This window comes from Capsella rubella, unplaced genomic scaffold (assembly GCF_000375325.1).
Source record: "Capsella rubella cultivar Monte Gargano unplaced genomic scaffold, Caprub1_0 scaffold_1, whole genome shotgun sequence".
NCBI classification, from domain to species: Eukaryota; Viridiplantae; Streptophyta; class Magnoliopsida; order Brassicales; family Brassicaceae; genus Capsella; species Capsella rubella.
In genome coordinates, this window is record NW_006238923.1 from 6,243,234 (window position 1) to 6,270,550 (window position 27,317).

General features: G+C 37.7%; 6 protein-coding genes across 7 annotated transcripts; 3 read left to right on the plus strand and 3 right to left on the minus strand.

Moving 5' to 3' along the window:
• Positions 1 to 1,848, plus strand: LOC17899932 (receptor for activated C kinase 1A). The gene is made up of 2 exons (XM_006305277.2): positions 1 to 964; positions 1,560 to 1,848. Exons 1-2 carry the CDS (start codon positions 80 to 82, stop codon positions 1,659 to 1,661), a joined length of 987 nt encoding a protein of 328 aa, XP_006305339.1. The 5' UTR covers positions 1 to 79; the 3' UTR covers positions 1,662 to 1,848.
• A 440-nt stretch (positions 1,849 to 2,288) lies between these two features.
• On the plus strand, positions 2,289 to 5,606 carry LOC17897386 (exonuclease 1). Its single transcript, XM_006307046.2, has 11 exons — positions 2,289 to 2,430; positions 2,554 to 2,590; positions 2,778 to 2,952; positions 3,070 to 3,148; positions 3,564 to 3,608; positions 3,680 to 3,829; positions 3,925 to 4,039; positions 4,125 to 4,225; positions 4,319 to 4,416; positions 4,509 to 4,601; positions 4,772 to 5,606. The coding sequence occupies exons 1-11, from the start codon at positions 2,353 to 2,355 to the stop codon at positions 5,529 to 5,531; spliced, it is 1,731 nt and encodes a 576-aa protein (XP_006307108.1). The 5' UTR covers positions 2,289 to 2,352; the 3' UTR covers positions 5,532 to 5,606.
• A 5-nt stretch (positions 5,607 to 5,611) lies between these two features.
• Positions 5,612 to 8,102, minus strand: LOC17899419 (protein MOTHER of FT and TFL1). The gene is made up of 4 exons (XM_006305859.2): positions 7,831 to 8,102; positions 7,209 to 7,270; positions 7,034 to 7,074; positions 5,612 to 6,154 (listed from the first exon to the last, which is right to left on the minus strand). The coding sequence occupies exons 1-4, from the start codon at positions 8,023 to 8,025 to the stop codon at positions 5,931 to 5,933; spliced, it is 522 nt and encodes a 173-aa protein (XP_006305921.1). The 5' UTR covers positions 8,026 to 8,102; the 3' UTR covers positions 5,612 to 5,930.
• A 3,456-nt stretch (positions 8,103 to 11,558) lies between these two features.
• Positions 11,559 to 14,051, minus strand: LOC17899578 (laccase-1). Its single transcript, XM_006307035.2, has 5 exons — positions 13,918 to 14,051; positions 13,553 to 13,704; positions 13,193 to 13,440; positions 12,804 to 12,932; positions 11,559 to 12,717 (listed from the first exon to the last, which is right to left on the minus strand). Exons 1-5 carry the CDS (start codon positions 14,017 to 14,019, stop codon positions 11,600 to 11,602), a joined length of 1,749 nt encoding a protein of 582 aa, XP_006307097.1. The 5' UTR covers positions 14,020 to 14,051; the 3' UTR covers positions 11,559 to 11,599.
• A 3,290-nt stretch (positions 14,052 to 17,341) lies between these two features.
• Positions 17,342 to 20,810, minus strand: LOC17898715 (mitogen-activated protein kinase 8). 2 transcript variants are annotated; one of them, XM_023777366.1, is made up of 12 exons: positions 20,731 to 20,810; positions 20,369 to 20,638; positions 19,646 to 20,045; positions 19,430 to 19,557; positions 19,269 to 19,328; positions 18,962 to 19,111; positions 18,696 to 18,851; positions 18,467 to 18,604; positions 18,285 to 18,358; positions 18,080 to 18,196; positions 17,785 to 17,983; positions 17,342 to 17,681 (listed from the first exon to the last, which is right to left on the minus strand). In XM_023777366.1, exons 1-12 carry the CDS (start codon positions 20,731 to 20,733, stop codon positions 17,604 to 17,606), a joined length of 1,773 nt encoding a protein of 590 aa, XP_023633134.1. In that variant the 5' UTR covers positions 20,734 to 20,810; the 3' UTR covers positions 17,342 to 17,603. The 2 variants fall into 2 exon arrangements, with proteins under 2 accessions (XP_023633134.1, XP_023633135.1); XM_023777367.1 differs by having other exon boundaries at positions 20,369 to 20,641; positions 20,731 to 20,775.
• Positions 20,811 to 21,841: 1,031 nt separating this feature from the next.
• Positions 21,842 to 27,301, plus strand: LOC17898471 (probable serine/threonine-protein kinase SIS8). The gene is made up of 13 exons (XM_006304903.2): positions 21,842 to 22,853; positions 23,066 to 23,506; positions 23,674 to 23,777; positions 24,124 to 25,265; positions 25,350 to 25,390; positions 25,516 to 25,584; positions 25,687 to 25,787; positions 25,962 to 26,040; positions 26,140 to 26,238; positions 26,312 to 26,380; positions 26,533 to 26,582; positions 26,682 to 26,858; positions 26,968 to 27,301. The coding sequence occupies exons 1-13, from the start codon at positions 22,362 to 22,364 to the stop codon at positions 27,104 to 27,106; spliced, it is 3,003 nt and encodes a 1,000-aa protein (XP_006304965.1). The 5' UTR covers positions 21,842 to 22,361; the 3' UTR covers positions 27,107 to 27,301.
• Positions 27,302 to 27,317: the final 16 nt, after the last annotated feature.

Here is a 27,317-nt window from a genome sequence, read left to right on the forward strand (position 1 = left end):
TTACGCCCTTCTTCTCTGTATTTCCGCCTCCCCGAGATAACGAAAACCCTAGTTTCAGAGACATTTCCAGAAACCGACAATGGCGGAAGGACTCGTTTTGAAGGGCACCATGCGTGCACACACTGACATGGTGACGGCAATCGCCACGCCAATCGATAACGCAGACATCATCGTCTCAGCTTCCCGCGACAAATCAATCATTTTATGGAAACTCACCAAGGATGACAAGGCCTACGGTGTAGCTCAGAGGCGTCTCACTGGTCACTCTCACTTTGTTGAGGATGTTGTTCTCTCCTCAGATGGGCAATTCGCCCTTTCCGGTAGCTGGGACGGTGAGCTCCGACTTTGGGATCTCGCTGCTGGTGTATCCACTCGTCGATTCGTGGGACACACCAAGGATGTGCTCTCCGTCGCATTCTCCCTTGACAACCGTCAGATCGTCTCTGCGTCTCGCGACCGTACGATCAAGCTGTGGAACACTCTAGGTGAGTGCAAGTACACCATCTCAGAAGGAGGTGGTGAGGGACACCGTGATTGGGTTAGCTGCGTCAGATTCAGCCCTAACACACTCCATCCGACGATTGTGTCAGCCTCATGGGACAAAACCGTGAAAGTGTGGAACCTCTCCAACTGTAAGCTCAGGTCGACACTTGCTGGTCACACTGGATACGTGAGCACGGTGGCTGTATCACCTGATGGTTCTCTTTGTGCAAGTGGAGGCAAAGACGGTGTTGTTTTGCTGTGGGATTTGGCTGAGGGGAAGAAGCTTTACTCTCTTGAAGCTAACTCTGTGATCCATGCCCTTTGCTTCAGTCCCAACAGGTACTGGCTCTGTGCTGCAACTGAACAGGGTATTAAGATTTGGGACCTTGAGAGCAAGAGCATTGTTGAGGATTTGAAGGTTGATCTCAAGGCTGAGGCCGAGAAGGCTGACAACAGTGGTCCTGCTGCCACCAAGAGGAAGGTACACATACTAAGCTTATGACTTGATTTCAACTTTCACCTTGGTAGAATTGTCTGTTTTTGTTTGTAATGTCAGTTATATCTAGGTCTGTCATAGGAAATGAGGAAGTTCATTGAAAATATTCTTAGATGGATTGATTTAAGTAGATGCTAACCAGTGATGTATATGGTTTAAGTAGATGCTAACCAGTGATGTATATGGTTTTCTACCTTTGTATCAATTTCATATTATGTAATTCTTGATGTTTGCTTTGCTATGTCAATGTGTTCTCGTCTTTTACCTGTGTTAATCGTCCACATATAGCATTACCATAGATACATTCTCTTGTGACTGTAAAGCCTGTATAAATAGGGTTTTTATTCTATAGAGAGACTACCTTGTATGGTTTTTAATGAAAGTTAAGTCTCCATACTTGTTGATTACGTGAGAGATTTCTTGCAATACATAATTTCTTTCAAGTGTTGGTTTTCGGCTGATTCAAGTTGTAATACTTCACTCCTGAAGAATTTCATGCATAACCCATTATTTTTCTGTGTAACGTTAATTGTAAATAACAATGGAAACTGAATCTGAGTTATTTGGTTGATTGGGTCAGGTTATTTACTGCACAAGCCTGAACTGGAGCGCTGATGGAAGCACCCTGTTCAGTGGTTATACCGACGGAGTTATTAGAGTTTGGGGTATTGGTCGTTACTAGTAATCCCAATCACTCGTGCGCTCTGGCTGCCCTCTATTATCTCCTTGTTGGTTTTATTTATCACTTATGTTTTGTCTTACTACTCATAAAGTACCCTGAGGTTTTTGGAAGGATGTTTGGTTTCATGTCAATCTAGGTTTGTTTCTTTGCCTAATCTCGTATAAGATCTTTTGGAGTTACACTCTCATTTTGTGGCAAATGAATCAAATTCATCGGTAATACCAAAAATGATCAAATACCGTAATTCTTTTAAATTTTCAAATTTCATATAATATTTGCCACCTCTAACAAACGAGTAGTAAATTCTATACTTTCTGGTCTGAGCTAAAAGCCTAAAACGATGAAAGTGCTAAAAGACGTACGAGGCAAATATATCGTTCGTCTAATGTTTCCTTGATATCTACTTTGCAACTTGCTTCTTCGTCTTCGACCTAGCCGCGAAAACTGATAATAGTAGCAAATAAGTCGACCAGCCTCTTTTACGGCTGACGTGGCATCTGCGTATTTGATTTACTCCCGCCATTGGCATTGCGCGCCAAGTTTTTTAATTAACTTGTGTTCTGTTTTTTTACTTTTATTACACTGAGACAGGAGACAAAAGTAAAATAAAACAAAAGCCTTTTTATTTTATTTTAAGGGCAAAATCCGTAAGAACCCTAAAAACAAAGAAGAAGATAAGAAGAAAGCGGAAATGGGCATCAAGGATCTTCTCAGATTCATGAAACCTTATATCCTTCCCATTCACATCCAGAAATACGCCGGAAAACGAGTAATTTCCTCTGATTTGGTTTCTTCATTTCTTTTTCCTTTTCAGTTTCCGTTAATCGTTCTGGGTTTATCTCCATTAAACAACAATTCAAGCTTTTGAAATAATGCGTTTACAACATTCCAGGTGGGAATCGATGCATATTCATGGCTACACAAAGGAGGTAAGCTTCGTGCTCTCTTTAATCGCCTTCATTTCGTGCTTGCTCCAATGCAATCCAAACTAATGGGTATTTTGAATGTTGAAACTGATTGAAGCATTTTCGAGCTGAAACTTGATCTGTTTATTTATCTACTGGGTGGTTTTCAATTTCATGACATGATTCGATTCTTTTTTTTTTTTTTAAATAGCCTACTCATGTAGTATGGAGCTGTGTTTAGATACTGATGGTAGTAAGAAGCTGAGGTACATTGATTACTTCATGCATAGAGTCAACCTTCTTCAACACTATGAGATCATCCCAGTCGTTGTTCTCGATGGTGGTCACATGCCCTGTAAAGCTGCCACTGGAGACGAACGTCAAAGGCAAACTCTCTCTCTCTCTCTTGTGTTATCATATCTTCTTTCTTTCATTTACCTTTCCTACTACTAAACTTTTTCCATTTTAACTAATCATTTGGCTTCGATTTTGATTATCATCAGGAAGCGAAAGGCCAACTTTGACGCTGCAATGGTTAAGCTTAAGGAAGGGAATGTCGGAGCTGCCACCGAGCTTTTTCAGGTGCTTACTTCTTATTTCATTGGCTTAAGTTTTTAAGCTCTACAACTGTTTGCCTTTAGAGTTGTTATCTCTGTTAATTAGCAGCTAGCTACTGAGCTTTTCCTGGTGCTTAGATCTTTTCATTTCAGTGGCTTATAAATATTAGTTGTATAATTTTTTGCCTTTAGGGTTGCTATGAAAGCTTTGGGGCTTTGGGCTAGTTTGTGTTTGAAACACATATTATTACAACGCAGCTTTCTCCTTTATCCGTTTTTTGTGTCTGAATTGAGTCCTTCAAACGTAACATGTTCCTTAGGCATTCTTGCCGAGTCGGTTTGTGCGTTTAGTCAATAATTTGTCCTGTACTCTGCTCATATAATTTGGTTGAGACTATGATATCGTGTGAGCTCATGCCTCTTGTCATTACTATTTGCAGCGAGCAGTTAGTGTAACATCATCCATGGCTCATCAACTGATTCAGGTATAAATTGTTTATTAACCTGAGTACAATTTCTTAGATAAATATGTACTTTGACCCTAATAACTTCACAGGTTCTGAAATCAGAAAACGTCGAATTTATTGTAGCTCCGTATGAGGCTGATGCTCAGCTAGCTTACCTATCCAGCCTCGAACTAAAACAAGGCGGGATTGCTGCTGTTATAACCGAAGACAGCGATTTACTTGCATACGGCTGCAAAGCGGTAAGATTTTTTTCACATGCTAAATAAACAAAGTTCATGCTACGTGTTATAAGAGCATTGTATGATATGTTTCCCCAACTTCTGTATGGTAAAAGGTAATCTTTAAGATGGACCGGTATGGTAAAGGGGAGGAACTAATTCTTGATAATGTTTTCCAAGCCGTTGATAAAAAGCCTTGCTTCCAGGATTTTGATCAGGAGCTATTCACTGGTTAGTATTATACTATTATGTAGTCTTCCCAACACACATTGATACATTGTTGATGATGACTTTTCTTGGTCTTGCCTCCCTATAGCAATGTGTGTATTAGCGGGATGTGACTTTCTCCCTTCGGTTCCTGGTGTTGGCATTTCAAGAGCTCATGCATTCTTCTCCAAGTACCAGAGTGTAGAACGTGTAAGCATTTACTTTCTCCTATGATTGCTTGATGGTTTCGCCCATCACTAAAGCAAATGCCTAAGACATTCAAATGTGGGAATGATACTGTAGGTTTTGTCAGTTCTCAAGACGAAAAAGGGCAAACTATTTCCTGATGATTACTCCAGTTCTTTTGCGGAAGCAGTTTCAGTTTTTCAGCATGCTCGTATGTAAGTAACTTTCGTCTCACTTAGGTGTTGCTAGTAATTATTATCTTATGCTTCACACCACATGTGATTCACTTTGATCCAATGTGTTGCAGATATGATTTTGGTGCTAAGAAGCTCAAGCACTTGAAACCCCTCGCTGAGAACCTCCTGAATTTATCAGTTGAACAACTTGAGTTCCTGGGACCGTATCCTTTTTCAACTCCCTAGTTATGTTTAAATCTTCACTTATAATATCAAAAAGCAGGGCACTAACCCTTCTAAAACGCAAATGCAAGCTCAGCTTTTTCTAAATATTATTCATCGCATAAATGACTGTTTTGCAGTTTTGTTCACCTTGACAAATCTAACTCATCAGAGATTTGTCGCCATCTGTTGCTGCTGCAATTGCTGAAGGAAATGTTGACCCCATAACCATGGAGGCTTTTAACCGCTTTCCGGTGTCTAAGAGACAGTTGAAGGCGCCTGCTCTATCATTCAAGGAACAGGAAAAGAGAAGCTCCTTTTTGCAATGTTCTTTGACTGAAAATGAGGAAAGGATAGAGCTCAAAAGGAATGCAGATGAAGCTATGATCGTTCCAGAAGCTGTTTTGAAGGAGACAAAGTACTCCAAACAAGATTCAGATCTACACAAACTGCTTTCGCAGCCTAACAGGGATCAGAAGATTATTCTGCCCAGCAATCCCTCACGTATTCCGGACAATAACCCGTTCAAGATAAGAAAGACCGTTGAAATCAATCTGGAATTTGCAGAGTACGGTTTGCAAGAACATGAGGTGACCAAAGGCCAAGCAATGGATGTCTATTCTTCTTCACCAAACTCTAATGAACTCGACTGTGCAATGGATACAAAAGAGGCAATGATCGATTTGTCCAAGCTTCATGATTCTGGAATCAAACAAGACTCGGAGAAGAACATAGAGAAGGAAAAATTCGAAACAACAGAAGAAGATATAGTGGAAATTCAGAGCAATGTCAACATTACAACAAAGCGAGTGCGTGGGGAAAAACCTAGAACCGAGAGTCTCAAAGTGAAAACAAACTGTAGAGGTTCAGAGAACAAGAAGACTACAATCAAGAAGAAACACAGTATATTAGATTTCTTTCATCCATTGTAGTAGTCTTTATTTTTGGTATGTAATCTGTTCTTAGCTTCTTTATAACTCTTACTTAATATATGATTATTTGGAAGATAGAGAGACAGAACACCATATATTATTGCAACCAACTCCATATGCAGACATAAAAGAAAGGATAGACACATATTTTTATATGCAATATAGACAGCATATATAGGTATAACCGGATAGACACATATTTATATGCAATATAGTCATATAGATATAGCTATAACCGGACTAATACAAAATGTGGTTTTGACATATAAAACCTACATTTTTTGTCCGCTCTGGTTCCCGTTATATAATATATAGAGGTAAAGGCACCTTTTGGTATTTAAACCAGAAAGTTCCGGATTTTTGGCTCGCTTGCAGGTGGTATTTGCTGGTTTCTTGGTACTAGCGCCTACGTGAAGCAGGCTCCTTTTGGGCGTTGAAGTAGACGGTGGCCACAGGTAGACCAAGATCGAGATGTCCGGCGAACATCCGGGTGCTGAAATTGGCTCGTGATGGTGGCTGCTGCACCATCAGACCCACCGGCGAGTTTTGCCGGAAAAGCACCAATATGTAGCGGTGAATTCCCACTGGTGGCCTTGGTTCCATGTATGGAAGTATCTCCTGTCCTGAAAATTTAAAACATAGGAATATTTTTGATCGTACTAAAATAAGCAGTATTAACTGAAACATGTGTTTCGTATATCGTACAAGACAGCTTTCTTTATTCATTGTGTTTTTTAAGGTTTTTTACAAGATGACATGTGTACGTTGTTTACTCGATATACATCAATGTACACGTACGGACATACATGAGATGTTGGTTTCAGAGTACACCACATGTCCTAAGTGTGGGACATAGCTTGAAACATAGGAAAATTAAGATACTGATTCTAATTATACGTACAATATATATAGTAAATTACTGATCTAAACTACTAATTTGACGAACAAAAAAAAAACTAATTAAGTTCATTTTTCTTTAATAATGGATTTTAATTGAATTATGTTTAGTTTCCAAATGTTAATGCAGGAAAGTACTTGGCTATCGCCAACTAAGAGTATATACAACGGAAGCAACCTATTAAAGAGTTAGGTATACAGTTTTGGACCAATCAGTATCATGTTATAAGGAAGTCAGTGTTCTCTCTAATCAAGTAATGTTTATTCATAATATTATTTTCATAATTAACCGAAAGCACCACGGTCCAAAGATAATATGTTTAAACGAATAATTAAACATTAGTGTATCGGATTCTTCAATTAGATCTAAACACATCATCGCGGACATAATTAACTAATGCTATATTTTCTTAATGCCTTTCACACTAATGTCACTTTGTCTATAATGCAAGCAAAATTAAAATACAAAAGCAAGAAATCTGTTCACTGTTGTAATAAATATATAGAGATATTAACGTGATAGAATCCTAAAATAAAGTCAAGCAATCTGTTGTTTTGTATTGAAAGGTCGAAATCTTAGCTTTGGTTTTTTTTTGTTTTCATACCTTTTGAGGGGTTGGTGCCTCCGGGAATATCCACGACAATCCTGAATTCATAAGAAATAATAATAGTGTTATTTACCCTTAATTATTTATACGTTATATCGAAACCAAAACTGAATACATTGTTCACGTATGATATCGAAACAACAAAAAACAAGAGTGCGTCACTGGTACGCACCAATGGACCCATTCTCTCATGTTCGGCTCGCTTGGGCTAGGTGCGTCCGGGTCAGTCATCACCTGCATGCATCGAAATAACCATTTATAGTTACAGACGGCCAATGAAAGTTCAACACATGCAACAGGTCATCTAGCTAGCTTAAGTAATTATGAAACGTTAAATACGTTATTATTGTAATCAAAATTTCAGCTAAACTGTGACTAACACATTTAATTATGTATTAGAAACTCACTGATATATTTTCTATGAATGCGCTAATATAAAATTTAAGTACGTCAACATCTATGTGAATGTCCCAGTAAAAATATAAAGTAGTCCAGCACTGCAAAGTTTGGTTTTTAGTATATCTAAAGTATTAAGAAAATAGTTTTTAGATAGATGCTTCAACACATATACATGTTTGAAGTTTATCATAGCAAAAACCTTTCTAGCTATTTTAAAATATCATCTGCACACAGAGATTGTTCGAATGCATTGGACATCTTAAAAACGGTGTTGAAGTAAAAAATGCATGCATGTTTCGATTATAATGATGACGAGGAAGCATGTAAGTAGGTATGTAACGCATGTGCTTAGTAATACATAAATGAATAGATGTGATGAGAAGATGGATATATACGAGGGTGTAAAGCTCATCGGAATGGCCAGAGATGTTGACTTTTGGAGGGTTAAGTGCGGTGGAGGGTTTGATCTCGCAGCCGTTAGTGATGTGTTTGGGGCCAAAGTAGACAGACATATTGGCGGTTGGGATGAACATGTCCAAGACATCTCCGATCACTCTTCCGACCACCAAAGGATCAACAGAAGCTGCCATCGATCGAACCTTAAGGAGACGGAGATATAGAGAGAGAAAGAGATAGAGAGATTCTTATTTTAAAAGAGTCTCTTGTTTTGTTTATCGCATGTCCGAATTCGGATGGACATCTATGTAATGGTATATATAGAAAACCCTCTCACAAAAAAACAAAACTTGTTTATATATTTTTTTTTTTACATCAAGAAACTATTTAATAATAGCATCAACAAATACAGTGAATCTGAACCACGATGGCGATACATTCCTTTTTTGATATTATTTCGACGTTAAATATTTTTAGTAATTTTAATTTTTTATTACTTTTTTTACAAATTTTTTTTTATCTTTTAAACGCTTTAAGAAATATTTATTACAACGCGCACAGTAAAACGCAATATAAACTTTTTATTGCTTAATAAATTTATAAAATGATTAATTTCTCAAGAAGTAATGTTTTATTTTCGAAAAATATTTCAAATATATATATATAGTAATATATATAGTAACGTATTAGAAATTTTACAGTAATAAAAATAAAATTTATGAGTGAAACGTTACTTTTGTTTTTGGACTAATATGCGAACGTTATGCTTTTTTACAAAAGATGAAGCGTTATTTTGTCGTTAGTTAGGTGTGTAATCACGTGTAGTCCGGATTTGATGCATAAATTCTGTTGTATAATTGAACTTTTAAAAAAAAATTATAAACTGTTTTACAATATTGTAAATAAATTTAACTTTATATTTAAACTGAAAATAAATGAAAAATTAAACTATCATCTATTTTGTATATATATTTTTTATTTGACACACTCCACTCGTATCGTATGAATAATGATCCGACACATCATCAGTATTATGTAAAGCATCAAAAGCATATAACAAGAAAAGATTATACATCAAAAGAACACTAAAACCAAAAAGGTTTTCATACATATTTGATATTACCGTGAGAGAATGAGATTACATATAACTTTATTTTTCTAATGAGTGAATTAAACAACAGAACTAAATGTTAAGATACCTTACGTAAGCCAAGTATAATATAAGCTCACTAATAGCAAAGTTAATGTATTCGGGGATCCCATTACAAATATAGTTTTGGCTTGGTTATATAATGAGCGCGAGAGAGCTAGGAAGAAGAAACAAGAGGAAAAGGTTAAAAGAAGCTTTGGTCGGATTAGTGTAACCTATAGACCATGCATAGGCCATTTCAAACTCCTTTGCATCCACAATTGCGACACGTGTCGTATATTCGTCTCAGCTGTTACCCACGATCCCTTTTGTGCATCGTGCCACGTGACATCATTCCTGCCGTCGGTTAGGATGATCATCCCCTCTACACGTGGGCGATCCTTGTGGTACTCGACTGGTAAACTAATTTCTACTGGTGGTAACTCTTTTAAAGCCATATGCATGCGTATAGGTTTCCCTTGGAGCTCATGTACACGGTCACGAGTACGAACAAAGAAAAAATAATATGCATGTTATCTTTTGCTATATATAATGTATACATATGTTGTTGGGATGATCGCATCGACAACATAATCGCAGAAAGAATCACAGTTATTAGAAGAAATTTTAAAACAGAGTGTTGAAAACCTAATCTTGTTCAATCTTGCCCAAATATCTACCAACTGTGTCAATTACATTAGTCATATACACGAACTCTCACATCTTGAGATTTCTCGAAAAATGAAAAAAAACAATAATTGTCTTAGAGAAGGAGCTGCATCGATCGAATGCCACGGTTTTTGTTGAAGAAGAAAAGTCTCCGTACGTAAGCCACTTTAGACGAAGAAGAAGTTGTTATAACAAAACGACATTAAACCACGATTGCCCCAAAACCAAAACTAAAACCCTCTATTCGAAACGGCTACTTTTAAATATCACACTAATTGGTTATATTCATACAAAGGAAGCCGTACTTTTCATGCTAATTTGTTTTACCTATATAAAATATTTGGATCGGATGTCATACAAAAAAATTTGCAACCGACCACGTCGAATAATCACGAGGATAAAGCAAACACGCCACTAAAGCTTCTTTTCAAAAGAACTTATTGAAGGCGTAGAATATGTTATATGTTTGATGTTTCATGCTCTTTAACAACAATCACTAAGTTATAAGAACTCGTATATTAACAAGTCTAAAGTCGTCTCCATCTCTCGCATAAACTAATAAGCTAGAATGATAGGGAACTGTAGATTGGTTGTTACTCTTCTTAGGGCCCTATTGGTACTAACCAACTTCCATAATCAGGTCATCGTCGCTACCGACCGTGGTCAGGGTATTCCGGCCGTAGGACTGTTCACTTTCGGAGACTAGCTCCTACTTTGATGCTGGAAACAAATTGTTTCTCAGCCAAAACCAAAACCCTCCCCAAAACACTTGGCCGTATGGAAAATCCCGCGATGACCCTAATGGCAAGTTTTCTGACGGGCCGTATGGAAAATCCCGCGATGACCCTAATGGACATAGTCCCTGACTTTATCGGTGCGTTACAATTACTTTCACGGCTGTGGTATGGGAAACGTGAGGTATGTGAGTACCAGAGGGCTTATTTATTTTACGACGGACTTCATAACACGGAGAAGGCGAAAGAACAATTTGCTAATCTTATCTTTGGGGCGAACACTAACGTCGTTCAGCCGATGAACCTTCGTGAGCTCATTGTCTATCCTTTTAACGAGCCTATGCGTGAGTTTTAGCAACCAAGCAATGCCACCATCACAATTGATGATTAAAGACGAGTAGACGACTATACGTCATATGTTTTTAACTTTTCCTCTTTTTTTCTTGTCATTTATTCATAAATCATATGTCCGTACAATAATATGTATAAGATTTTTTTCCCGTATCAATGTAACAATAATAGCTACAATTTATGGTTTCCTCTTTCGATCATTTAAAAGAAACAATATACAAAAATAAACTAGAAAGTGCTCTTATTGTTGTATTTATCAGGGAAAACTGCTTGTCCATAAAACTCAAAACCACACACCAAAACAAAACGCTCAACATATCACTCACGAGTCACAACAAAAATTGAACAGAAATCGAAAGCAACACGCATCAAAGTCACAACTTTAAGCAGTTCTTAGAGGGTTTTGTAGGGAGAAGATTAATGCATACATTAATTTAGACAAGAACTATATGAGAAAGTGGTAGAGAAGTTTCATGTAAAGAAAGGAGATCGATGAGGAATGAGGATTAGCCACTGTTTCCACCACGGCCTCTACGATCGCGTCTTCCACGTCCTTTTGACCGTTAATTATTCCATCTCCATTGCATTTATTGTGTAGGTTCCCTATGAGGTCCAACTTCTGATTCCCAAGCATATTTTTGCTTTCTAAGGCCATCCTCATTGGATTTTTCTTCACAAATATTTGTGTAAGAACCCATACAAAGGATGGTCTAGTGTTCCTTGGTTTTAAATGGCATTTTTTTCTAGTATATATTTCTAAAAACCATCTAACAGAGAAAAAAGACCATCTAGATTAAACAGTTAAAACATTATTAATCAACAAAAAAACTAAACCCAAAGCAGATATAATAAATAATAAAAGACATTTTTATATTATAGTGTTTCTTAACACTTAGGAAGATCATGAGGAGGAGGAAGCAGAGTCTGTGAAGGAAGAGGACCATCCTTAACGATAAAACCCATAGCTAACCCCCACGAAGTATGCTGCTCCAGATGACAGTGAATAAACCAAACTCCTGGATTATCCGCATTGATCCTAATCGCCGCCCATCCTCCCGTCGGCACCGCGTAAGTGTTCCTCTCCGGCGGATCCACCAGATTGTACCTTTTCGGATCCTTCTCCGGGTCGAAGTTCCCGAATCCTCTTCCCACCACGAAGAAGTTGTGTCCGTGTACATGTAACGGATGGTTCTCGATGTTCAAGAAACTCGTTCCCTGGAACACGATCTCTAATCTCGTTCCGAACTCCACTTCGAACAGCTTCGTCCCGAACTCGGTGTTCATGTTCTCCGAAACCGGATCCACTCCCGTGAAATCGAATCTGTTCGGCGGTTTCTCCGGGAAATCGAGTGAGAAGACTCCTTTGCTCTGTTTTTTATAGTAGCTCTCCAGGATCGAGACCGGAGGTCGAACGAAGGAGATGTTGTTCATAGACGCTGAGTATCTCTTCCCGGCGTAACCCCCGCAGGTCTGATTTTGCGGGCAGTCCTGGAGATTGAGACTGATCGTGGTGATCACTCGCTTGTCGATCTTCCTCGGGACTTTACACGGATACTCCTCCGATCCGAGGCTCTTGATGTTATCGGAGAATCTCGTCGCGAACTTCGTATCCAGCATTTTGGGTAGATCCGCGGCTGTCGACATTGCCGTTAATCGCCGTCTCCGCTGTGTGTTTTCGGTATTTTCCGGTTTGGTTTTGCCTCTGTAACGGATGAACCCGACGGTGGTGGAGTTGTTGAATGGGAAGACGGAAGTGACGTAAGGAGTCGCGGCGATGAGAAACTCGCCGCCGGGGAGTTGGTTGGTGCGGAGGAGGAGGGTGGTGGTTTGACCAGGAGCGATCATGATTGCTTGGGTATCAACCGGTTTGGTGTAAACCGCGTCGACCTCGACTACGGTTAGTGTGTGATTCGATACAGCGAAGAAGAGCTCACTGTTTAGAGCTGCGTTGATGATGCGGAGGATGTAGGTTCTCCCGGGGTCTACGTTCGCCGTGAAAGTATCTGCGCGCACAATCGTATAAATCAGTGAGAAACGAACCGAATTAGACCAGAACTGGAATTCAAATTCTCGGTTTAAGATGTTGGACCTTTGGTAGAGCAAGGATAAAGTGGGCCGGGAAGCCCGTTAAGGGTGTAAGCGTCGGAAACGTTAGCCCCATTTCCGGTCATAATCATATTCTTCTCCACTTGGTCTACGTCACCATTCCACCATTCGCCTACATAATCATATGTTTCGTTTTACATTTAAAAATAAGATTAACAGTTTTTTCGTTGGTGGCTTAGTTTTTTATTTTTTATTTATAAAAACACATGTATATATATATTTCACGAAGGATACGAACCGTGGTGGGTAGTTTAAAAGATCATTTTCTTGGTTCATCTGAATATAATAGACTTCAGATGCATGTACTATATATATATATATATATTTAAATGGAAAAGAGACAAACAAAAAGTAATTAATGGTTTGTTGTACCGAGTATAATGGGAATTTCGGACTGGATATTGTAGCTGCCGGGAAAGGGATAAGGCTTCCGGGGATAGATGATGAAAGCGCCGTAGACAGAGGCGCGTTGCCATGAGTGATGAGCATGCCAAAGGAGTGTGCCTCTTTGATCCTCCACTTTGAATCTATATGTGTATGCTTGTTTCGATCTTATTGGACACTGCGTTATGTATGCCGGTCCATCTGCCCAACCCGTCCGGTATTGCCTTAAACCATGCCTACACACGATCATAATGTATCGATAATTTTTGAACTCACGTAAAGAAGTCGTAAAAAGTGTTTAAATTATATATGCATGCATGAGATTTTATGTTATTATTAACTTTTTACCAATGAATAGTTGTGTTGTGAGCGATCCGGTTAGTCACTTTGATTTCTACGGTGTCACCTTCGTGTACCGCCACGGTCGGTCCTGGGTATTGTCCGTTCACAGTTAAAAGTTGTTTCGTGTGGCACAGTCGAGTTACTTTCTTCCATTCGACCTAAAACCCCAGGAAACCAAACAAAATATGATTACTATATTTATATATATATATCACATAGGAAATGCTACCATCATACATAACTAGCTACCACGTTAAATTTATAATCAATAAAGACGTGTGTGGAGAATAAAATCTTGAATATAGAACAAAAATTGTAATCTTTGAAGTGTCAAAAACATGAAACTAATGAGGTTGACTAAAACTGCTTACGTTAAAGTGAAATCGACGGGTGGTTGAAGCCGAAGAATGAGGGAGAAGAGTTGCAAATAGAAGCAAAAAGGTCGAAATCATTAGAAACCCTGAATTCTCCATTTTCTTTTATAGCTAGAATACTACTGATCTTAGCTAGCTTCTTTGTTTTACTTAGCTATGATTATTGATCAGCTTTGCTACTGTGGTGGCTTCTTTATATAGGGATCACAATGGGGTTTGCTTTCTAGTTTTAATACATAATTTTATTAAAGTACATACATTTTTTTTAAAAAATGTTTAAGCAACCCCGTCTCCCTTAACGAGCCTATTCCCAAAAAAAAAAGTCATGTACAAAAAATTAACCGGTAAATGTTCTTACATTATTGGATCGGTAGGTGGTGAGTGTACCACGTACGAAAAAGTGAGACAGTTAATTTATATTATTTTGAAGATTTCAAATCTCTCGTATAGTCTCATCTCAAATGGATTCAAATTCACTGCTTCCAAATAATATGGCATCACTAAAACGTTTAAATCGCAACATATTTTTGCAACGACTAGCTAGTATCGTATCAACATCTTTAGTTTTATATGAATCTCACTACTAACACCCGATCGATTAAGTTCCCCATCACCCATAAGACCACGTGACTTCTCAAACATAACTATTTGACCTCTTTAACAAAAAAAAGATTAAGATCATCAATTGACCATACAGAAGCTAGCTACTTGCCCTCTTGTGTTGAATAAAAGTTTTCTTTCATTTTCTTCTTTTTGTGAAAGAAGTTTTAATTTGTCTATTTGTAAAGCTTCTACTACTGACCTCAAATAGTTCTAGATACTATGTATTACTTTCTTTCTAAAATTATTTCTCTTCTAGGTCGATGATCTCACATCTCATCAGCTACCTCGGCTTTTCAATTTCACCCAATCCTTCTCTTTTCCACCAAACTTCCCCTGATTTATAAAAATGTATCCGATCCCTCTCTCACATCAACAACTTGCTCATTTATAATATATATATATATTGATTACTCCTTTTGTCATATTTGCATAGTTGATTAAGTTGACTATAAGATTTGGATATCTTAGTCAGGCCGGTCTTCGACTTTAAACGTATAATATCACTAACCACTTGATCTAACGAAAATGGATATAGCACTAACAAATCGATCTTATACGAAAGGTCAAATGTATATAACACTGTACTGTACCAACTAAAGTTAGATATTTATGGGTGAAAAGAAGTGAAGATAATATAGTTCATTGTTTCCAACATGGAACTCTCAACTGTTAATTCTTCAACGGCTAAAAACACAAATTCATTTTCGATATTTGTCGGTTTACAGTAGTCAGTATATCGTCTGACACTTCTTAAGTGGAACATCTTTACGAATGTAACCCTTCTGAAAAGGAAGCACATGCATGCAAAGGTTGGGGTTACGTAAAAAGTAAAAAAGTTATGTCTACTTTAGTAGAAATATTGATCATGCTTTGGTGGGGTAAAATTAAATGCACACATGTAAAACGTGCAATTTATAGTATCGTCTAGTATAACGATTAGAGAGTGTTTACAAAGTTAGTAAATAGACCCAAAATCATTTTTTGTTGTTGTTGTTGTGTGTGAGAGAATCAATTACCGTATGAGACATTTTAGTGTGTGTGTGTGTGTGTGTGTGTGTTAAAGAGAGAGAGAGAGAATTACCGTATGAAGGTATGATATATGAACTTATTCTATGCAATTACACTATCTGTAACAATAATCAAAGTATGGGACGATAAGCCTATGCCTTTTTTAAAAAAACCAGAGATCAAAACATGCTAATTTAATATTTTCCACGTAAACTTTTATATATATATTCATTTGCACGATACTGAAGACTGACGTAATAAAAAAAGAAAGAAAAAAAGAATGATGTATACTTCTTAGGAAAAAAAAAAGGAAGAATGATGTAGACTTTTTCTTGATAATGTGGAAAATTTAACTCCTCGTTATTGATATATTATATTGTGTAATGTATTTATACATGATAATATACTTTTTAGAGTCTTTTTTTTTTCAGGAAATCATTGAACCTTTGTGGTCGATAAAGTGATGTAATCGGTGGGTTGGTGCGAGCCATCGAAGAGAACAGATAATACGACTTAATTGCGAATTGTTTTATTTGCTGATAGAGAATATATATATGAGAAGACATACTACAATTGTTAGTCTCTTTTTTTCATTCGTGTAAAGAACAATACTCTTATAATATATATATAATTTAAATGCGACTACTTGACATGGATTTCAAGTTATAAATAAAATGATAATTGTAATTTCGACCTCCAAAAAAGAAAAAAAGAAATTCTTGTGAAAAAAAGAACTTATGTTAACTTAAATCCAATATTATGGAGGAGTCGAAAATAAAACTTATAAATGGATGTTAAGCAATTTCAAAAACACTAATATCCACAATTCATAACTGTTAAAAAAAGGCGATTTGAGCTGTTAAACGTACGCTGTTTTTTTAATATCTAGCTTTGAAATGGCTTTTTTTTTCTTCTTTTAAATGTAAATAACTAAATATAATCAAAATCATTTTAAGAAAACAAAGAATTATATGTAATTTTGAACTACTAGTTTAGACTTTAGACTATGTTTTCTTTTTCCGTTTTGAGTATACTATTTACTAGTTTAACTTTTACCCCACCATTTCAGTCACTGGCCATTCGAAACGAATTAATGTAACTTTTTTTGAGATAATATTAGTCACGACTTTGTTACAACGTTCCTTTACGATATAATTCACATGAAATCCATTTCTTATTCTTCTGGTAGTCAAAATTTGAAGTCAAATTCCAAAGCATGGCGGCATATCTATTATAATCTAAACTATATGCATGAAGTTCGATTTTTGACTTTTGTACATGTACAGATTTAATTAGTGTTTCTAATAAACTATGTACGCCTAATAATTGATTTACCAATCTGGCGTATATGGACTTTGTTGTTGTGGAAATTGCAATTCAACTTTTTTGCAATTTCTTGTTGAGGCTGTGTTCTTTGGAGTTGGTGGGTATGGGTAAGCTCCCTATAGAGCTCACTTTACTCGACCATACCACTATTTCAGACCTCTTTATCAAAAAAAGAAACCCTTTTTTTTTACAGACCAATGATTTATTCATTATACATATGAGATTAGTCCAAAAGTAATATTAATTCAGATGTAGATACATACTCATACACTTTCGGTTTCTGACGCCCTGGACCCCTAAATAGAATCTAGATTAGTCTTCGTCATTAGAAAGCCAACGGACACAGCATTATTATTTGTGCTCAACTCTTGATCACTTTTAGCTTTGAGGAATTCTAGTTTATTATATACAAAACCCAAATCCAATATCCCGGTTTGGGCTAACCTGATCATACCAACCACACAAACTGTCTCTGAGGCCTGAGTAATGAAACAAAATTTGATTATGTAAAAGTAAAATGAACTTCAAAATGTGCGTGTCTTTGAAAAGGAGAAAAAAAATAAAAAATTACATGGAGATCACAGTCTTTATTTGAAGTTTCCATTCTCACCCCAAACTATTAAATACAACAATCAAACCCAACCACAGAGATAGATGTGGAAGAAGGGAGAAGAAAATGGAGCAACCAATTTTTTCACCAGAAAACTTTCGTGAAAAGAACAAAAAAAAAACTAAATATTTGTTTCTTAAGAATTATGAAGAGAAGCAACTCTATCAGTAAGCTCTGCAACTGTTTCATCACCTTCTTCCTCAGCTATGGTGTCCTGTAAAACAGAGAGAACAGAACAACAGTAAGCAACTTCATCTTCTTGTTCCTTTCAAGATCTTCTGTTTTTTTCTTTCTTTCCTTTTCACAAACTAACTAACCTCTTTGTCGGTTTTAGACTGGACACCGATGCATTTGGAACCGCTGATGCTCGCGCTCTTCATGAGGTTACGAGCACTGTAACCTCCTCCATTGTCTGCTTCCTCAGATTCCAAGGTTGAAGCCACAGCAGCTGCTGCTCTTCTTTCAACATCACTGCTTTCTTCTGTAGTTTCACCATTTGGAGCAGGAACTCTCTCTCTGCAACCAATCACAGAGAAGCAAAATGCTTTCAGAGAGAGTGACAAAGCGAGAGCAAGAGAGGAGAAGAAAGAGAGATTCTGTGAAAGACATTACCTTGGCAAAGAGGCGTGATGTCTATGAAGTGCAGTACTTCTTCCTCCTCCAGCTGCTCCTGGTTTACCTTGATTTTCTTCAAGATGAGCAAATTGCCTTTTGAATCGGTCAACCCCACTGCGTATAACAACAAAAAAAAGATTTCTTGGTTCCATAACTTTCTGTTTTCAAGATTTAAGGGTCCTGTAACTGTTAATTAGCTAACCTGGGGTACATGAAACTAAGCTGATCACCACCACGAAGGTATTCCTCCAACATCTGAGGATGATATTCCAATATCTGATTTTTTTAATCCAAACATAAGTGATTGTTAGCATCAATGAAGAATATAGAAACAAAATCAGAGAAAACGAAAATATGTACGTAGAAGGCTTTTTTTTTTGTTACCTCTCGGTAAATTAATTCTCTGACATCATCTTTTGTCAGCTTCTTTCTCTCAAAGTCAAATTCAAGCTTTGAAATTGGCTGTGTCGATGGTTCACGCTCTGAATTTGACAAACCACTGAAGTATGGATCAGCTAGTGCCTGTCAATAAAGAAACCAAAACGACAAATATACGAGCTTTAGTCTGTGTAAAAGAAAAGGGAAAATCATACCAAATCAACTTCTCACTTACATCTTCAGCTGATGCACGATCTTTGGGATCAAAGGCAAGCAGGCGTTCCAGAAGGCGGAGAGCCAAAGGATCAGCTTTAGGGAACTTATGAGAGAAAGGGACTTGCTGTTTTTTCCTCATGCTACTAAGATATCTCCTCGCCTTTTCATTTCTAATCTGTTCCAAGATTGCAAAACGCATTACAGGGAATAGATTATTGACAAATGGTGAATGGACTACATTAAATTTGCTACAGAAAATATAAACATATGTTTTGATTGACTAACCCTTGATATCGACTCAGGAGGTGGAGTGCCAAGAAAGTCAGTCATTAGATCCAATTGGTGCACCACGTTTTTCCCGGGAAACAAAGGCTTACCCAAAAGCATTTCCGCAAAAATGCAACCGACACTCCAGATATCAATCGCAGGGGTATACTGAAATATATCAAGAGTAGACTTAGCATGAGATGGTTGGTCTTATCAACACTATTGGAACCCCACAATAATATTCTAGAAAATAGCAAACTAGAAGCCTTATATTGATACAGAGAAATAACAATAGCAGTTGAGTTCAGCGAAAAAAGAATCTTACTTTGGAGAAAAACGATCCACATAGTTCAGGGGCACGATACCACCGAGTAGCTACATAATCCTACAAAGCACATAAAAGAAATTAGCTTACAAGAACAGAAAGAGTTGAGGAAACCTGATGAACACTTTTGCTGTCACATTCTTTTGAGATAGATGACTCACAGTCCAAAATATAGCGGTTGGGGCATCGTTAAAGGAAACACGAGCCAGCCCAAAATCACAGATCTTCAATTTGCAATCAGCATTAGCTAGAATGTTCTTTGGTTTCAAATCCCGATGAAACACATTAGCTGAAAAGAACCCTCAAGTGTTACAATAAATCTAAAAAGAAAAACAATGAGGATCAAAAGGGACCAATGTGTAAAGCAGAAATATTACCTGCGTGAACATATTTCAGACCACGGAGAAGCTGATACAAGAAAAACTGATAATGCTCAGGAGTTAAGTCATCGTTGGCCTTGATGACTTGATGAAGATCAGATTCCATCAACTCGAAGACAACATAAATATCCCGGAATTCTCTACGAGAAGGAGGTAGCATGATGTGTTTAATCTCCACAACATCAGGATGACGAAGCAACCGAAGCAATTTGATCTCTCTGAGAATCCTAGTAGCATCAGAGACATGCTCAAAGACATCGTTAATCTTCTTGATGGCAACTCTCTCACCAGTGTGTGAGTCCAGAGCAGAAGCCACAACACCATAGCTTCCTTTGCCAACGACTTCTTGAATCTGATACCTGTTTGCTTCACCATACTCCGTGAAGAATTCAGCATCCTGCATACCCTGAAGAGGTTAGTCATGATTCTTACTTCAAATTTATGACAAAACTGATAGATCCAGAGAATAACGATCAACCAAATGGAACAGAGAAGTCAAAGTTTTATCCTTTTGTGAAGCCAATGCAATAAACACGTAACATTAAGGGAACATAGACAAGTCTCTTCAATCTAAAATAAAAATAAAGCAAAGAAGACAACATCTTAGGCCATATTGCATATAAGTCTAAATCACCTCTACATTTCAAAAATAAAATCAATGACGTAGAATATAGAAAAAAAGGATGAGAAGGGAGAAGAAGAAGAAGAAAGGAAAGGCACCTTTTTGTGAGTATCCATAGGTAAGTGATTACGTTTAGGAACCTTAATAAGCGTTAGGCCAGAGAAGTCGAGATCTTCAATAACAATAAGCTCTTTGAAATCTCCAGAGTGAACGGAATGATCGGGGATAGAAGAAGAAGAAGAAGGAGAGGGAGAAGAATTGAGAATGGATGGTTCGTGATTGTTATTATTGGAAGAAGAAGAAGAAGGTCGCTGAAAAAGCCATCGACGAACACCGTCGACGAGATTCCCACCACCACCCATACACCACTACTAGATTAGAAGACCAAAAAAATAGATTAGTAATTTACAAATTTGGGTTTCCGAAATTTCTCTGAGCCAAACGATTCTCGTCAAATCACCATATTTCTCGCCGCGTCTCTCGATTTTGTCCTTCGGAGTTGGAGACCATGTTCTTCTCCTCTCCTCTCTCTCCCCTGTTTTTTTTTTACTATTTTATTATTTTCATTTTTTTATTATTATTTTACTGTTTTTTTTTTCTCATCGTGTTCAGATATTTTTTTCCTTTTTTCTCGATCCCTTATTGGAGGAGAGAGAGTGTGGACTGTGGAGGGAGACGAACAAAACAAATTAAAAAAAATGTGTATTATTTAAAATATTACGACGACCCGGTTTGATTAGACTAGTTTATGCTAACCGGATTAGGTCTAATTGTATATTATATGGGCTTCAAAGCCCATACAAGAATTTTTATTGGATGGAACTCAAAATGTTTTTCTAGTTTTGAAAACTGAAACACTTTAAAAAGGCTAAAAAAGTTTTGGTTCTGAGCATGAGTCTGTCGTGGGTTCAAGCACAACATATAGATGAAGTCGACGGTCGTGTAATCTAAGTTTTAGAGTTTGCAGAAATGAAGTATCAGTTTCTGTAAGTGTAAGGTGCATTTGCATGTATAGTCTCGAGTTATATGTATGTTACGTTTGTTGATCTTGTGATGCTATGTCATGGGAAAATAAAGCACAAAGTGGTGAGCAAAGCTTTTAAATAGCCTAAAGAAGGAATTTTGAATATGGAAAGCACGATCATAAACAATTCAACGATTATATTTAGTATTTTTATATGTTATCTTATTTAGCTGTTTTATATACAAAACTTAACAAGAAGAATATATATATTTTTACAAAAAAAAAGAAGAATATATATATATTTCTCTAGAAAATCACTTGCTTCTCTTTTTTTTTTTCATCATCACTTGCTTCTCCTTACGTTCATTATTATTACTATTTTTATATTTTTATATCTCTAAACATTTGATTTATTTTTAACGAGTAAGACTCTAATAAATGATGTCTTTTATGGTGCAACGTGTAATTCTGTATGTATACATTTTTGTGCTCTTTCCAAATCCTGAAGACCAATGACATGAGAAAAAGGCAATATCATGCCTTTTAATTTTTATTAAAATGTTTGCATGTCACACAGTAGCCAAAAAAGCAAAATTCAAGTCTCTCCAGCTCAAAAAAAAAAAAACCACTCTTCCTCTAGTAATCTGAATCTATATCTTACTCTGTTTTTTTAGTTGAATTTTGTCGGACTTTAAGAGAGAGAAAGTGGCGTCTTTGTGGACTTTCTCTTTATAGGAGAGAGATAGAGATAGAGTCAAGAGAGAAGCAAAGGGGTTTTGGTAAACTTGAAGAAAAAGCTCGAAACTTTCATCATCTGTTTCTGTTATTGGGTTTGATCAGCTTTTGAAATCACAGAGAAGACAACCAAAAAAAAGTATTCTGGGTATATCTTCTTGAAATCGAAATCTGATCTCCGTTTAAAGTCTTTTGCTTTGATTTGGATTCCGATTTGAATCTGTCACTGAAGTTATTAGGTTTTGACGAACCGTTGATCTGGACGGAGTTCCAGATCTCCGGGTCGTGGCTCTGCGAGGAATTAGGGTTTTAGCTCAAACTTGTCCTTCTCCTTTGGATTTGAGGGATGGGCAAGTTTTTGTGTTCATGTTCGCTGCTGTAACATTTGGAGTATGAAGATGAACATGAAGAAGTTTCTTAAAAAGCTGCGTATCACGCCCAATCAGCGGGACGACGGTGAAGGGTCTGTGTCAAACAGAAGCAATAAGTCGAGCGATGCAGAACCATCTCCTTCAGATTCATTGAGGTCTCAAGATAGCCATAGTAACCCTGAATTCAAACCCTTTTCGGGTTTATCTAATTGGTTAAGCTCTGTTACTCAAAGAAAAATTCCCACTTCTTCCAATGCCAATAGTAAAGAGGATGAAACAACCATGGAACATGGTGCTCCCGTTGGGTCGGAATCTGGGATGCCGGGTTTGGGTTCTAGTAATTCTAAGGATCCAGAGGTCGAAGAAGAATACCAGATACAGTTGGCTCTAGAGTTAAGTGCTAGGGAGGATCCTGAAGCTGCTCAGATTGAGGCTATGAAGCAGTTCAGTTTAGGCTCTCGTCCTTCTGCTCCCCAGAATTCTCCAGCTGAGCTCATGGCATATAGATACTGGGTGAGTTTTTGATTCATTGCTAGAAATAGTAACTATTCCCAAGTCACTGGAGCAATAATAGACTGTGCTTTAAACAATAAGTGTCGAGTTGATTATTGACCATATAATTCTAGTACTGTGTGTTTATGCGAGAATCCACCTAGATACATATCGTGACTAGTAACTCTTTTCTGTCCCCTCTAACCAAATTAATATCATCGGGAATTTTGCAGAATTATAACTGTCTTGGCTATGATGACAAGATTGTGGATGGTTTCTATGACCTGTGTGGAGTAATGAATGAATCTTCCTTAGAAAGAATACCTCCCTTAATTGATCTTCAGGGGACACTTGTGTCAGATGGTGTAACTTGGGATGCTGTTCTTGTGAATAGAAGCGATGATTCTAATCTGTTGAAGCTTGAACAAATGGCTCTCGATATTGCAGCAAAATCAAAGTCAGCGTCTTCTTCAGGGTTTGTGGACAGTGAGCTGGTAAGGAAACTGGCAGTTTTAGTTGCAGATTACATGGGTGGACCAGTTGTGGATCCAGATAGCACGTTAAGAGCTTGGTGGAGTCTGAGCTACAGCTTGAAAGCAACCCTCCGTAGCATGGTTTTGCCCTTGGGTTCTCTAACTATTGGATTGGCTCGTCATCGTGCCTTGTTATTCAAAGTATGTACCCTGCCCTCTTTTGCTTTTGTTTTGTTTGAAAATTAGCATAAGAAGGTCACTTCTTGTAATCTCATGACTGTGCTTCTTGCTAGTTTGGTGCATGTTTGAAATTTTGTGCTAATCCGCGGTGTGGTGTTTCGTCTCTAATTTCTTATGAGACTTTGTAGGTTTTGTGTGATAGTGTCGGTGTTCCTTGTCGAATAGTCAAAGGACAGCAATATACTGGTTCAGATGATGTGGCAATGAACTCCATTAAGACTGATGATGGCAGGTGAAGTTTAAATTTAAATAAAAATTCAATCATTATGTACGTTCAAAAATATCTCTATTATTTGTAGAGAAAAATGTGTAAGTATATTTCTAGGCACCAACCTTGTGTGTGTATATGAAAATATGGGCATATGGACTTTGGTGGGTGTTATAGCTACCTCGCATCTCTAATATGTCCAAAGCTAATACTGAGACTTGATAAAAGTGTAACTTTCGTTGGTCTATACAACTATACCGATTAGAATTGAGAGCAGGATCAAGCATGCTTCATACTTGTATTGTCATTACTGTTTTTGTCTGCAAGTGGCAAAATATTTTTCCCTAACACATGCAAATGTGAATTTCAGGGAGTACATTGTTGATCTCATGGGAGATCCAGGCACGCTTATCCCTGCTGATGCCGCTGGACTACAAATGGACTATGATGATTCTGTTTACTCCGCCAGCCCCAGGGATGTTGATTCATCTCATGTAGCTTCTTCCAGCAGTGGGGTGGAGAGCTCAATTGAAGAGCACGCAGGATCTTGGTCAGCGGAACATCGTTGTAGGACAAAGGGTTCCCGGGAGGAAAACAAATCTGAAGGTGGAGGGGATCTCATGATTCGTCCAAATATATCTAGGGAAGTTGTGGAAGGTCATAAGACTCCTGTCCAACATCCTTCCAGCAAGCCTACTCATTCTTTCACCCATGCCAGATCACCTTCTTGGACTGAAGGTGTTAGCTCTCCAGCTGGACGCAGGATGAAAGTGAAAGATGTTTCACAATATATGATCGATGCTGCCAAAGAGAATCCACAACTAGCCCAGAAGCTTCATGATGTGTTACTTGAAAGTGGAGTTGTTGCCCCTAGAAACTTATTTTCGGAAGTCTATTCAGAATCAATGGAGGCAACAGTTGAAATGAAATCTGTGGGTGAATCCAATGATGAGAAAGGGAAAGATTTTGGAACAATCCAGCAAGGAAGAAACCAGAGCAATCTTGGTCCTGTGAGGTTCTTGCCTCCACTTCCAAGGCCGCAATCGAAAATCAATACTCATGATCGACGTGAACCTTCAGGACCTGGACTCGGTCATTTTTCTGATGATTGCAAAATTGATGGTCAGTCTGATTCGTCACATTCTGAAACATCTACTGACTATCCTCCTAGAAGTGTTCCTGTTGCCGTAGCTGCAGCAGCTGTTGTTGCATCTTCCATGGTTGTTGCTGCTGCTAAGTCAGCAAACTCTGACTCCACCTTAGAACTTTCTGCTGCAGCTGCTGCTGCAGTTGTGGCGACAGCTGCAGCAGTGAGTAGGCAGCTTGAACTAGATTCATATAGCAACGGGGATGCTGGTTCTGCTGGGCTTCATGGGGTAGATTCAGGAGGAGAACGAATATCCGACAGATCTACTGGCAATGAAAGTACAAAATCTGATGCTGCAATTGATGATGTGGCTGAATGCGAGATTTTGTGGGAGGAAGTTACTGTGGCTGAGCGCATAGGACTGGGTACTAACTTATGCTCTACTACATGCTTTAGTGTAACTAGTGTGGCAATAAATACGTATTTTTGATTTACCTCTTTTGATGCAGGATCATACGGAGAGGTGTATAGGGGAGATTGGCATGGAACTGTGAGTATCTCATATTTCGAGTTAACTTAATACTTTATCAACATAGCTTACTAATTTGCTGACAATGAGAGAAACGTGTTAAATTTGCTTATTATTTAATATCAATGAAACTCTTGATTTGGTAGGCAGTGGCCGTCAAAAAGTTCATTGACCAAGATATTACTGGAGAGGCACTGGAGGAATTCAGAAGTGAGGTATAAGTCTTTTCTTCTCTGGAAATTCTTGTACCCTTTTAAGTTTCGAACATTAACCGCTAAATGACAGATTCGTAACGTTTCATTTCGACTCGATTCAAGGTCCGGATGATGAGAAGGCTCAGACACCCTAACATTGTTCTCTTCATGGGAGCTGTAACTCGCCCTCCAAATCTCTCAATTGTTACAGAATTTCTTCCTAGGTATGCTATGATCTGTTTCCATACTTTCATGAATTGTTTTGTTTTCAGGCTATTTGTTTTGCATATCTTTGATGAAAGCTACCCATGTCCCATCTATTAATGAGTAGAGTTCGGAGTCATCAGTGTGTTTTCTGTGTGTACTTTTCAGCTTATAAGAAAATTTTGCTTGTGCAGAGGTAGCTTGTATAGGTTAATCCACAGGCCTAATAACCAATTAGATGAGCGGAAACGTCTAAGGATGGCTCTCGATGCTGTATACTACTCATTTCTCTTCCTTTCCTTTTTTACCTCTACTATATATTTGTATCTTCTAGGTTGTTTCTTATAAATAAAAAAACTCCAACCTTTGTAGGCCCGTGGAATGAATTATTTACACAGCTGTAATCCGGTAATTGTCCATCGTGATCTTAAATCCCCAAACCTTCTAGTTGACAAAAACTGGGTTGTCAAGGTCAGTAGTTCTTCCTCTCTAGTTTCATTTTAGCTCCTATCATATTATCTCTAATGGCTTGCATATTTCTCAGGTGTGCGATTTTGGGTTGTCTAGAATGAAAGTAAGCACATACCTGTCTTCAAAGTCAACAGCAGGCACGGTAAGCTGCAAAAAAAGATCCAGTAGATTCTCAGTTCATCAGGCCGAGGAACATAATTTCCAGAGTCAATTATCATCAGAAACAACCTCATCTCCCACTTGTTAGTTCATTGATCTAAGCTAAGCGTGATTTTGTGTGTTTTCTCATTTCAGGCTGAATGGATGGCTCCAGAAGTGCTTAGAAACGAACCCGCGGATGAAAAGTAGGGTTTTCTTGAGCTCCTTACCCAAGCTTCTAGCGTATTATATTTTTTCCATGTAATGGTCCCTTTAAAGAACGAGGTAACATACTGTGAAAACAGGTGTGATGTGTACAGCTATGGAGTTATTCTGTGGGAGCTCTTTACACTACAGCAACCATGGGGGAAAATGAACCCAATGCAAGTTGTTGGTGCAGTAGGGTTTCAACATCGAAGACTTGAAATCCCAGAGTTTGTGGATCCTGGAATTGCAGATATCATCAGGAAATGTTGGCAGACGTAAGTCAGTTTTGTAGTAGTAGAGTGATGATGATTTTGTAGCTCTCTTTTTTATCTTTAATGAAGTTAGATCTGGTCGGTAATATTATTATTGATCTGGTTTTGGTAGGGATCCAAGGTTAAGACCAAGTTTTAAAGAGATCATGGCTTCCTTGAAGCAGCTACAGAAACCTATAATGGGTCCAAACAACCAGAGAGCAGGAGTTCCCAGTTCTTCTTCATTGACAACTGATGAGCAGGAACAATAACAATATGGTTGAAGAAGATTGACTAAATGATGATGGTGGGATCATTCTTTACATTTTGTGTTCTGTGATGTGATGTTCATGTGTATTCCCCATGTTTTGTTTACAAATTGTAAAAAGAAAAAAAAAAGAAAGGAAAAAGAAATTATTTTGTCAATGGTAAAAATCATTGAGAATTGAAGTATCATTTTTCTCTTATATACGAAATTCAAAA